Below are 13,168 nucleotides of genomic sequence, written 5' to 3'. Positions count from 1 at the left end.
TATATTTTTTTTGCAAATGCTTCGCTGAACTATTCTTCTTATCGCCGAATTTTGATCTTTTTGTTTTAGATGAATCCCTCGTCTGTTATGCGGACCACCACGAGGAGCAATTTTGGACACGAAAGTGTCCTCCGGAAAGCAGCTGTCACTAGCTAAATTTCTAAAAAAAAATGAAAAATTCAAAAAATAAAATATTCAAATGTTGCTCTTTGATATGCTCAACAGTTGCAAAAAATTAATTTTTTTATTATATGAACAAAAAATTGTGAAAATTCGCTTTTTTTCGGCCGGCAAACTCACGATTTGAAGCAGAAAAATTTTGCGCATCCCATAATTCATAAATAAAACTAAAAAACTATTAATTTATAGAATTTATTCTGTTTTAACAATCATTGCTTTATTATGAAATATTTTGTATTCGTTGGATACTGTAGTGGATCTCTAAGAGGACTTTCGGAAACATTAAGAAAAAGGTGAGAAAAATTTTTCTGCTAAAATCTGAAAGCTTAAAAAAATTATTAAAACATTAAAATATGGTAGATGATTTCAGTTAATGATCGAAACACTGGTCAAAATGTTGTTCTTTTTACAAAATGGCGACATCTTTAAAAAATTATAATTTTTTTAATTTTATTTTTTCATTAATTTTTTTTATTATTATTTTTTTTTTTTATTTACACTACAGAGTGGATAAAATAAATGAAATCATTATCAAAATCTTATGTCATCCATAATTATCTGACAAATAGTATACAAAAGATAATCGAGTGAAAATTATAAGTCGAAAAATCTAAACGTTTCGGAGAAATTTTCCCCCGCCGACTTTGCAAACATTTTTTCGAGAAAAACACGATTAAAATTTTAAGTGTCAATTGCAGTAAGTTAAAAAATTTTCATAAATACGCTCATATCTCCGAAAATATTGGCGGTATCAGCTAGAAATATTTATTTTGAAATATACATATGTATGTACTTCCGAAATCCATTTGGTATTTTACAGAAAATTATAATAATTTTTATATTTAAGAGCACGAAACACATATTTTTTATAAATATAAATATTATATGTTAGGAATACGAGTACACAGTAAAATTTTTGAAGAAAAAAAATTAAATATTTTTCGATAAACACGCCATCTACGACGGCGTCAAAAAAGGTCCTCCTTTTGTTTACTGTTTGAATGAAACAAACTGAAATTCTCGTTAATCTAGAAGATATTGTTCGTATAATGACCAACAATCGAAAAAACAGACAGATAAAAAATTGCAAAATGGCAACGTTTTTTTATTTAATCTTTCTTCTAATTTTAGTCGTTTTTGTTCTGTCAAAAACACAATTTTTGATCCGTACGAAAAACTGGTAGGGCATTGCATGCAGTGCTATATGAAGAGCATGCAAATTTGCTTTTGCTCGGATCATTTGTTTCCGAGCAATCATTGCAGCAAATTCGAACACTGCTTTTTTCCAAACCGCATTAAAATCTAAATTGTTTGAACTGAGCGACAGCACTTTAGAAGGCTGTAACTCCAAAAATATTTAAAATAATCACTCAAAAATTTTGTACGTTATTTTTAAGGGTATGGACTATGAAATACGAAAAACACATCAAATTTTTTTGTATTTCGTACTAGGTGCGCTCTTTAAAGACTTGTGATGGCTTGTTTGATGATAGTTTCGAATGATATCACTATGTTTACTGTACAGATCAGTAGAATATCAAGTGCTATGTGGTGAAACAAGGGAAAAGTAACTATAGAGAACATATTAAGAACTATTTTTAGTATCATAGTTTTGAGAATATTATTGGTATATGAAATAATGTACACCTAATTTATTGTTCAATAGCTTTTAAGACAGATATTTTCGTCAAGTATTCTACTTCAGAAATAATATTAAATTGTATAACGTCCACTTCTTCTCAATTCATTTAATTCCGGAGAAAAATCGTCATTCTCTTGAGCTGTTTGGTCTTCATTTATACTTCCACCAAGAATAATGTGTCAACCTCTTCCTAAATTATTAAAAATAAACGGCATTACTCAAGATAAACTAATTAGAATTTGGTGATAACATTCTCATAGTAATTACATATATACAAAAAATTAATGCTAATTATACACATACTAAACGTACCAAATTTTATACCGAGAATTTGTTAGAGTCATAATTAAAATGTAGACTAAATGTACATATTGGTATGTCCATTGCATGTTGTGGAGTGTGAACCAAAAATAAATGTATTGTATGTTATCGAAAACAGGATAAACAATATTTCAGCAATATAAAATTATAATCTTTGCTATTACCCTACCCGTGAAGTAAGTGTACATGTGGTAGAAATCAAATCAACATGAAAGCGTGGTGAAAAAGTTTGAACGATGTCATGCGCTGACATCTCTGTCATCTAAGTTTTCAATTACAATTTTTCATAATATTGTATTTACGCTCATATATGTACAATATAGATACATTTTTGAAATTTCTCACCTCTCGATCTCATTTTGAGAAAAATTACATTTTTCTTAACCTTTAAAACGCTCTAGCGGCTAAAGTATTTGCCCTAGATAAACATACAAACCAATTAGGACATGTAACGAACATGAAAACAGATAAATCAACCGTGCGAAGTGCATGTGCCCATGAAGTAAGTGTACATGTGGTAGAAATCAAATTCAACATGAAAGCGTGGTGAAAAAGTTTGAACGATGTCATGCGCTGACATCTCTGTCATCTAAGTTTTCAATTACAATTTTTCATAATATAAAATATCAAAACTGAAATCAAACTATTAAAAATTGTTTATATATTTATAAATAAATAATAGCACTCGACTCTGATTTTATGTTAGTTTAAGAAAAACATATAGAAGACAATTTTTATAATTACCACAGCATATCGAGACTGGTAACCCTGCGTTGTGAGAGAGCAATTAGCTGACTCCTTTCTACGGCAAAAATCCAATTCGTCGAAAATTCTACGGTAGCGTACGTTAAAGCGGGCGGTAAAAGCGGTGTTGGCTAATCATTTATATTGCGCTCTCATAAGATAGGTCGTATCAGCTGATTCTGGCTGCGGTTTTGCGTTGTTCGCTGTTTCTGCTATAAATTCAGCTGCAAGCGGAAGCGAGAAAATTATTAGCGATTCGCAAGTCATACAGACTAGTTGGTTCTTGTAAAGTATTTAAACTGTTACTTTTTGTATTTGAAAGAAAGTAATTAATATTAGTGAGAAGAATTGATTAAAGTAAATATTTTTAAACTGCAAAGTTGCGTTTACGGCGAGCGAGAGGCCAGGGAAAATTGCCATAAATACCAGTAAAACTGTGCTCTCAACAATTGGCGAATTACGAAAAGGGAAATAACAAACGAAAAGGGGTAATTATTTAAATATATGGGCACGATTCCGATTACTTTGGCGGTCGGGGAAAAAAAATATATTTCGGTATAAATGGGGTATGCACGGATAGGGGAGCTTCTCCAGAGGAGGAATATGCTACATATAATGCTGCTAAGACCTATATTTATTCAAATTTTCTCGATTAAAAATTCAAACATTTGTATTATTAACACTTATGTCGCGTTTCACAGTCCATACTTAAGTTGTGCTTAAGATAAAACAGGAAAATAGTGTTTTACAGTTCATACTTACATAAGTTATGCGTAGGTACTGAAAATGGGAGACTTAAGCAGTGCTTAAGTAACAGCTGATTTTTGTTTTGAATTGTTTTGAATTTTCAGTTATTTGTCGAAAGAAAAATAATAAAAAATAGGAAATTATTTTTTGTGAAAAAATATGTTGATTGGGATTTCCAGCAGTTCCAATAGGTGATGTGACTCGCTAGCGGTGAAATTCACGGTTCTTTTGTTGTTTTCATCCATTTTCGATATAACTTTCCTCGCAAATTTATGTATTGTCTGTTATAATTTAAATATTTCAAACATATTTTTATCGATGACATTTGTAAAATATATGTTGCCCATACTTTTATAGAAATTAAGCATCGACTGTGAAACGCAAACGACTACTCAGTCTGCAAAAATGCTTAGCTAAGATTTTATTTGGGCACAACTTAAGTATGGACTGTGAAACCGGGCATAAATATTTCACAATGTTTCACTAAATTTTTTCACATTTTTCACTTTGTATATTTAAATATACACTCTATACATTGAAACAAGTTCATATTTCACTTTTATTTTGTTATATTTTAGCTAAATTTATTAATTTAAAAATCTCTTAGCACACTCGTCGTTGATAAGGTTAGATTGTTTACAATTATGAGGAAAACAGGCATTGCCACATCTTAAACACCAAATTAAGAAAACATATAATATCCCAATGACAGGAAAAAATAACACATTAGTTTTTCGCATAGAATTCCTCTATGCATTCCTCACTTCAAAAAAATAACAATGGTTGGACCAACACCTGGGCGTGCTCAGTTCTTACGCGTTGATCCAAAGATAAATGTATTATTGTACATATGTTATCGAAAATAGGATAAACAATATTGCAGCAATATAAATCTGAGCTCATACCTTGTCCATGAAGTTTGTAACACTCAGACGGGGCCATAAAGTTTATGCTATACATAAATGATCAACGTGACGAGCTGAGTCTTCGGTGCAAGTTTAACCCTGGTCGAGACCAACGGTCTGATACACTTAGTCGAGACCAATGGTGCTTGGCTAGGCCTAGGCTAGTTTACATACATTTGTATGGAAATATGTATTGTATTTACGCTCACATATAATCACTCAAAAATTTTGTACGTTATTTTTAAGGGTATGGACTATGAAATACGAAAAACACATCAAACTTTTTTTTTGTTTCGTACTAGGTGCGCTCTTTAAAGACTTGTGATGGCTTGTTTGATAATAGTTTCGAATGATATCACTATGTTTACTGTACAGATCAGTAGAATATCAAGTGCCATGTGGTAAAACAAGGGAAAAGTAACTATAGAGAACATATTAAGAAATATTTTTAGTATCATAGTTTTGAGAATATTATTGGTATGTGAAATTATGTACACCTAATTTATTTTTCAATAGCTTTTAAGACAGATATTTTCGTCAAGTATTCTACTTCAGAAATAATATTACATTGTATAACGTCCACTTCTTCTCAATTCATTTAATTCCGGAGAAAAATCGTCATTCTCTTGAGCTGTTTGGTCTTCATTTATACTTCTACCAAGAATAATGTGTCAACCTCTTCCTAAGTTATTAAAAATAAACGGCATTACTCAAGATAAACTAATTTGAATTTGGTGATAACATTCTCATAATAATTACATACATATATACAAAAAATTAATGCTAATTATACACATACTAAACGTACCAAATTTTATACCGAGAATTTGTTAGAGTCATAATTAAAATGTAGACTAAATGTACATATTGGTATGTCCGTTGCATGTTGTTGAGTGTGATCCAAAAATAAATGTATTGTATGATATCGAAAACAGGATAAACAATATTGCAGCAATATAAAATTATAATCTTAGCTAATACCCTACCCATGAAGTAAGTGTACATGTGGTAAAAATCAAATTCAACATGAAAGCGTGGTGAAACAGTTTGAACGATGTCATGCGCTGACATCTCTGTCATCTAAGTTTTCAATTACAATTTTTCATAATATTGTATTTACGCTCATATATGTACAATTTAGATACATTTTTGAAATTTCTCACCTCTCGATCTCATTTTGAGAAAAATTACATTTTTCTTAACCTTTAAAACGCTCTAGCGGCTAAAGTATTTGACCTAGATAAACATACAAACCCATTAGGACATGTAACGAACATGAAAACAGATAAATCAACCGTGCGAAGTGATAGAAACATACCAAAGTTCACATATTTTCATACAAAATATATGGGGTCTAGCCAAGCACCGGCAAGCTCAAGGCCAACAAATCATCCGGCCCGGATGGGATCCCAGCAGAAGTCCTCAAAATAATCGCTGCATAACGCCCAGGAGTACTACTGAATATGTACAACGCCTGCCTTGAAGCCGGAATATTCCCTGAACCCTGGAAAAAGCAACGGCTGGTGCTAATCAGTAAGGGAAAAGGAGACCCCAACTCGCCATCAGCATACCGTCCATTATGCATGCTTGACACAGCGGGAAAGCTGTATGAAAGCCTACTTAAACTCAGACTCGAAGCGGCTATCAACGAAGCTGGAGGACTGTCCCCTAGACAACACGGCTTTAGACCCGGCAGATCAACCATAGGAGCCATAAAGTGCGTCATAGAAAGCGTAGAAGCAGCACAGCGCAGATGGCATAAATACAAAAGAATAGTGTTGCTGGCGACTATAGATGTCCGAAATGCCTTCAACAGCGCTAGATGGGTAGATATGATCGACGCCCTCGAAAATAGCTTCAAGATACCTGACTACCTCAGGGCCGTGGTGCGGAGCTACCTCAGTAACAGGAAACTGCTGTACGAAACTAGAGAGGGATCACGACAAATAGTCATGATACGGACGCAAGCATGGCTCGACACACACAGCCTCCAGCTCGCTACGGAGAAAACTGAGCTACTGCTGCTAACCAACAAGCACATACCTCTCGAGATAAACATGCACACTACTGCGGATATTCTTAGGACCAAAAAGGCAGTTAACTACCTAGGCGTAAGACTGGACCCCAGACTAACCTTCTGGGTACAAATCCAGCACGCCGCAGGCAAGGCAGCTAAGATCACGTCTCAACTGAGCCGATTAATGGCTAAGATAGGAGGCCCCAAGAAAAGAGAAAGCTCCTAATGTCGACGACAATCAGCGTCCTATTATGCGGAGCCGAAATCTGGGCAGACGCGCTTAAGAAGGAAAACCGGCGTAAGGCAGTGGCCAGAGTGTACCGCACCGCAGCCCTCAGAGTTGCATCAGCCTACAGAACAATATCAGGCGACGCAATACTAGTTATAAGCGGCAATGCTCCAATCGACCTACTGGCATATGAAAGGAAAAAGCTGTGGGAGCTAAAGAAATCACCCGGCAATAACATGGGCTCAATACAACAAATAAAGAAAGATACGATAACAGCATGGCAACAAAGATGGGAGAATGAAAGTCGCGGCAGATGGACGGCCAGGCTGATAAAAGACCTAGATTTATGGACAAATCGTAAATTCGGAGAAGTAGACTTTTACACAACCCAGCTGTTATCCGGCCACGGATACTTCAAAAAGTACCTCTACAGAATGGGAAAAGTCGAAGAGCCGTCATGCCTATACAACGACGCGACAGAGGACGACGCTGAACACACATTCTTTGAATGTGAGCGCTGGCAAGGAGAACGCACCGTAGTAGAAGACCTGGTCGGGCCAATAAACGCCGACAATGTAATCAGCGTCATGTTGGAGAGCGAAAGAAACTGGGGGATTATCCAGAAATACGCAGCAATCGTGCTATGCATCAAAAAGCGGAACGCAGGTGCGCAGATGTAAATCTCTCAATGAGAAAAATGAAACGCCACCCTGAAGTAATGCAAACGCGGTCCCAGGGTGGGCGACGGTTCCTTAGAGGGGGGGGTTTTTAGTGACCTGCAAGTGGCACATACCGCTGCTGTGACGATAGCACCGATGATGCGGAAGGCATTTTCCACCTCCTCACCCGCAAAAACAAAAAAAAAATATATTGGTATATCCTTTTTTGGTCCTTTTCGATACGATATCCTTGAATTTTTTTCTGAATTCTATAGACAATAAAATTCTAGGAAGCTATCTGGAAGTGCAAGTCGTTTGCTACACTCTAAATATATTTAAATAACATTTACAAACAAAATATGCCTGGCCAGACCCGAAGTTCTCGATGAGGGTTAATGCAGTAAAATTTATGAAATGAACTAATTTATTTTTATATAATTTATTAATACAATATTTGTTTTGCAGATTTACCACCAAGATGCGCGCAGTATTAATTTTTGTGGCGTTGTTCGCCTATACTGGTGCGGTTTCGTTCAGCAATCTTGGTAAAGAAGAATGGTTTGCCTATAAAGTAAGTTTAAAAAAAAATAATTTTATTAACTGCTAAATTTACTACTATAAGGATTTTTTAATGCTTAAGTGTTTCCAATAGTTTTATAGTGGTTATTTTATTTATATTCCTGATATGATATTATTTGATGAAAATTTAAAACTTTTGAACTTATTTTAATTTTAACCAACCCAAAATCTTTTGCCGGCAGCGGCTTTATATAATTGAGTGGCAATTACCGTTACTCCGACTACGTGTTTATTACATTTTAATGAAAACTCTTCCATTTTCCATTTCAACATTTTATTTATATTGTACCGTCAGTTCCCTTTATGTTTGAAAACTCTCAACACTTTTTTACAAATTTCTTTTGTTATTCATAAAATCCCTTGCCATATCATTATCAGCCTAGACCGGACGGCTACTTCAATCTTTGATCGTGCTTTTTTCGAAACATCGTTTTCATCAAAGTCGGTGGTCACGATTTCTCAGAAAGTAATGAAAATTTTCACAGTTCTTGTGATAGAAACATGAGGTCATGTTTGGTCGAAGAATTTTTTTTCGACTACAACTAAATTTTTGTTTATAACTTTACCAGAAATTTAAATTTTTTCCAAATCCTTCGATTAATCACGTCCTATACTCATCTTCTAACCTAATGCCATGTTCAGACCGACACTTAATCACACGATTTCGGCTGTTGAGTGGTTTAACCTACTAATCCTATAAATTTATCAAGATTTCGCCATACAAAAATGACAGTTCAAAATCACTTCATCGAAGTGATTTCAAACTGATCCTTCTTCTTCTTAATGGCGTAGACACCGCTTACGCGATTATAGCCGAGTTAACAACAGCGCACCACTCGTTTATTTTTTTTCGCTACGTGGCGCCATTTGGATATTCCAAACGAAGCCTGGTCCTTCTCCACTTGGTCCTTCCAACGTAGTGGAGGTCTTCCTCTTCCTCTGCTTCCCCCGGCGGGTACTGCGTCGAATACTTTCAGAGCTGGAGTGTTTTCGTCCATCCGGACAACATGACCTAGCCAGCGTAGCCGCTGTCTTTTAATTCGCTGAACTACATACATATGTCGTCGTATATCTCGTACAGCTCATCGTTCCATCGAATGCGATATTCGCCGTGGCCAATGCGCAAAGGACCATAAATCTTTCGCAAAACTTTTCTCTCGAAAACTCGTAACGTCAGGACAGGGGATATTTCGTCTTGCCCTCGTTCACTGCCAGACCCATTTTTTGTGCTTCCTTGTCCAGCCTGGAGAAAGCAGAACTAACGGCGCGGGTGTTGAGGCCGATGATATCAATATCATCGGCATACGCCAGCAGCTGTACACTCTTATAGGAGATGGTACCTTCTCTATTTAGTTCTGCAGCTCGAACTATTTTCTCCAGAAGCAGGTTGAAGAAGTCGCACGATAGGGAGTCGCCTTGTCTGAAACCTCGTTTGGTATCGAACGGCTCGGAGAGGTCCTTCCCGATCCTGACGGAGCTTTTGGTGTTGCTCAACGTCAGTTTATACAGCCGTATTAGTTTTGCGGGGATACCAAATTCAGACATCGCCGCATAAAGGCAGCTCCTTTTCGTGCTGTCGAAAGCAGCTTTGAAATCAACGAAGAGATGGTGTGTGTCGATTCTCCTTTCATGGGTCTTTTCCAAGACTTGGCACATGGTGAATATCTGGCCGGTTGTTGATTTTCCAGGTCTAAAGCCACACTGATAAGGTCCAATCAGTTTGTTGACGGGTGGGGTGGGGTCTCCTTTTTTATGGATTGGGCATAGCACACTTAAATTCCAATCGTTGGGCATGCTTTCGTCCGACCACATTTTGCAAAGAAGCTGATGCATGCTCCTTATCAGTTCTTCGCCGCCGACAATCCGTCGGCCCCTGCCGCTTTGTTGTTCTTCAGGCGGGCAATTGCTATTCGAACTTCTTCATGGTCGGGTAATGGTACGTCTGCTCCATCGGCATCGATTGGGGAATGGGGTTCTCCTTCTCCTGGCGTTGTACTTTCACTGCCATTCAGCAGCCTGGAGAAGTGTTCCCTCCATAATTTAAGTATGGTCTGGGCATCGGTGACTAGATCACCTTTGGGGGTTCTGTAAGCCGCCGCATTTTTTCGTAGAATTTTCGAGCATTACCCCTGTCGGCCAGCTTATCAAGCTCTTCGTACTCACGCATTTCGGCCTCTTTCTTTTTCTGTCTGCAAATGCGTCTCGCCTCCCTCTTCAACTCTCGGTATCTATCCCATCCCGCAAGTGTTGTGGTCGATCGTAACGATGCGGGGTAGGTAGTCTATTTTCTCTACGCTGCGACACGGCACTCCTCGTCGTACCAATTGTTTATTTGCACTTTCCGAAAACCAATGGTTTCGGTTGCAGCTGTACGTAAGGAGTTTGAAATGCCGTCCAACAGTTCCCTTATACCGAGTTGTTGACGAGTGCTGTCAGAGAGCAGGAGTACAAGCCGAGTAGTAAATCGTTGGGCTGTCTGTTGTGATTGCAGCTTGATGTATCTTCTTGTGCTGGAATCTAGTACTACAGATAACCATATTTCGGGCCCCGGCGAAGTCAATCAGCCTCAACCATCAGTGAATGATAGCACTCGGCGACGGAGTCTCTCTCCCACCACGAATCCCACACCAAACTTGCGCTCCTTTATGTGGCCACTGTAGTAAATGTCACAAGGACCTACTCGTCTCTGTCCTTGTCCCGTCCATCGCATTTCTTGGACGGCGGTGATTTCAGCCTTTATTTTCGCAAGGACATCAACCGGCTGGGCAGCGGCACCTTCCCAATTAAGGGACCGGACATTCCAGGTGCATGCCCTTATATCGTTGTCCTTATAAACTATCAAACTGATCCACGCTAATCTAATTTCACCCAAAAATCGACTTAACAAATGAAAAAATGCGTCCATTATTTCCATTATATGGAAAATATTTAAAAGAAGACCACTTTTATTTCAAAATACTATGGGGCAATCCAGAACATAGAACTAGGCTATACTGTCCGAATTTGAGATAAACAAGTTTTGACCGTTGTCGTGTTTTGACCCACCCCCTCTCCCCTACCTAACACTTCACAACATCATATCCTTATTTTCTTTCTTACTTTCTTTTAACTTTATTTTTATAAACTTGCAATATTTATAAATATCTTTTTCTTTTTGCCTTTATTTTTAGAAGCATATTATATTTATACGTTTATTAAATGTTTTATTCTCACTTGGATTACTTTCTTATTTGCAGATGGAATACAAGAAGCAGTACTCAAACGAAGTAGAAGAGCGTTACCGTTGGAAAATCTTCAATGACAACAGATTGAAGATTGCCAAGCACAATCAATTATACGCAGCGGGCAAAACTTCATTTAAAATGGCAGTCAACAAATATAGCGACATGTCACACAATGAATTCCGTGGAACAATGAATGGCCACAACAACACGCTAAGAAAGCAACAACGGTAAGTGTTAAGCGACTTTTAGCAAAATTTGTTATACAAAAAGTTTAACTGAAAATAATTAAATTTTTGCTCTTCAAGCAGTAGCTACCGAAAACTCACCGGCGCCACTTTCATTGCACCAGCCCATGTTACTGTTCCGACATCTGTGGACTGGCGTTCGCGCGGTGCTGTTACCGATGTCAAGGATCAAGGTAATTATAACCCTTTGTTTTTTGTTTTTGCAACTTTTAAATAATTTTCCTACCTTATTATTAGGTGACTGTCGCTCTTGCTGGGCTTTCTCCACAACTGGCGCACTTGAGGGTCAGCATTTTCGCAAAACAAATAAACTAGTTTCGCTGTCCGAACAGAACTTGGTCGATTGCTCTGGCAAATATGACAACAATGGTTGTAATGGTGGTCTGATGGATAACGCTTTCCGTTATATTAAGGATAATGGTGGCATAGATACGGAGAAATCCTACCCGTATAAGGGTATTGTTGATTCCTGTCACTATAATCCATCCAGTATTGGTGCCACCGTTCGCGGATTTGTCGACATTCCAGCCGGCGATGAGGAGAAAATGAAGCAAGCTGTTGCCACCATTGGTCCAGTTTCCGTTACTATCGATGCTTCGCATGAATCATTCCGATTTTACTCTGAAGGTGTTTATAATGAACCAGCTTGTGAAGCACAGAAATTACATCACGCTGTTTTGGTGGTAGGCTATGGCACTGATCCCAGTGGACAAGACTACTGGCTGGTAAAGAACTCTTGGGGCACTGCCTGGGGTGACAAAGGTTATATTAAGATGGCGCGCAACAAGAAAAATCAGTGCGGTATTGCTACAACCGCCAGCTACCCACTTGTTTAAGTTGTAAATTTTCAAACATCACAAAAAATTTGGAAATACATAGGAATCAAAATTTGCGAATTAATATTTTTTTATAAACTACAGTGAATTTTTAACTTCTATATGAAGCGTATATGATTTTTTGTTTGTATTATTTGTACATTATAAGTTGCGGTATTGTTTAAGTTTTTTGTTTAATTTTGTCGATGCGTGAATTTGAAAACATTTGCAAAGAGAAATACCAAAGGTTACATTAATATGCAACTTTTATGTAATAAAACATAATACCACCTTGTGTAAAAATGTGTAAAAATATTACATAAATAAATAAAAGTCTTAAAATATAAAACAAATTTGTTTATTTGTCAAAAAAGAGTGGAGGTAATATGTATGTACATATATACTATAATTATAGAAACAGAAAGCAGCTGAAAGGTAATGTCAATAACATACATACTTAGCTTGTTCGGCAAATAACGCATAGGCGGAGAGTTTGCAACCCCGCTGCATTTTGAAGAGCATCTTCTGCAGCAATAATTAAAATGCTGTGTTTTTAATGTTACAGGACGAAAACAGCCAATTTTTGGAAATTAAAAAAAAAAAACTACTGCAGTAACACTTTTAAATTTTCAAGCGAATATCTTCAAATGCATTGAGAAAATTATTAAATTAACACTAGAATTAAACTTTTTTCGCCCAAAATTGAAATTGCAAAAAAGTATGATACCGAATATCCGGATTAAATATTTTCTTTTTAAATTCTTATTGATTTTTCTTTTTAACTTCCATTCCTAAGTACCGGGCGGAATAAATTAATCCCAAGCTTATTATTAAGAATTAAAAAAAGGGTTTGTTTCGGAA

At 36.7% G+C, this 13,168-nt stretch overlaps 1 protein-coding gene across 2 annotated transcripts; it reads left to right on the top strand.

The window, feature by feature from the left end:
• Positions 1-7,913: 7,913 nt before the first annotated feature.
• On the top strand, positions 7,914-12,440 carry LOC120772817 (cathepsin L-like). 2 transcript variants are annotated; one of them, XM_040101609.1, is made up of 4 exons: positions 7,914-8,015; positions 11,260-11,474; positions 11,556-11,665; positions 11,730-12,440. In XM_040101609.1, exons 1-4 carry the CDS (start codon positions 7,923-7,925, stop codon positions 12,326-12,328), a joined length of 1,017 nt encoding a protein of 338 aa, XP_039957543.1. In that variant the 5' UTR covers positions 7,914-7,922; the 3' UTR covers positions 12,329-12,440. The 2 variants fall into 2 exon arrangements, with proteins under 2 accessions (XP_039957543.1, XP_039957542.1); XM_040101608.1 differs by having other exon boundaries at positions 11,553-11,665.
• The last annotated feature ends 728 nt before the right edge of the window (positions 12,441-13,168 follow it).

The sequence above is a fragment of the Bactrocera tryoni genome, chromosome 3 (assembly GCF_016617805.1).
Source record: "Bactrocera tryoni isolate S06 chromosome 3, CSIRO_BtryS06_freeze2, whole genome shotgun sequence".
NCBI lineage: Eukaryota > Metazoa > Arthropoda > Insecta > Diptera > Tephritidae > Bactrocera > Bactrocera tryoni.
This window is presented reverse-complemented; position numbering and strand designations above follow the sequence as displayed.

Coding starts and splice junctions, on each gene's coding strand:
- LOC120772817 (XM_040101608.1), top strand. CDS start 7,923: ATGCGCGCAGTATTAATTTTTGTGGCGTTGTTCGCCTATACTGGTGCG. Junction 11,475..11,552: donor ACGCTAAGAAAGCAACAACG/GTAAGTGTTAAG, acceptor TTGCTCTTCAAG/CAGTAGCTACCGAAAACTCA. Junction 11,666..11,729: donor TACCGATGTCAAGGATCAAG/GTAATTATAACC, acceptor CCTTATTATTAG/GTGACTGTCGCTCTTGCTGG.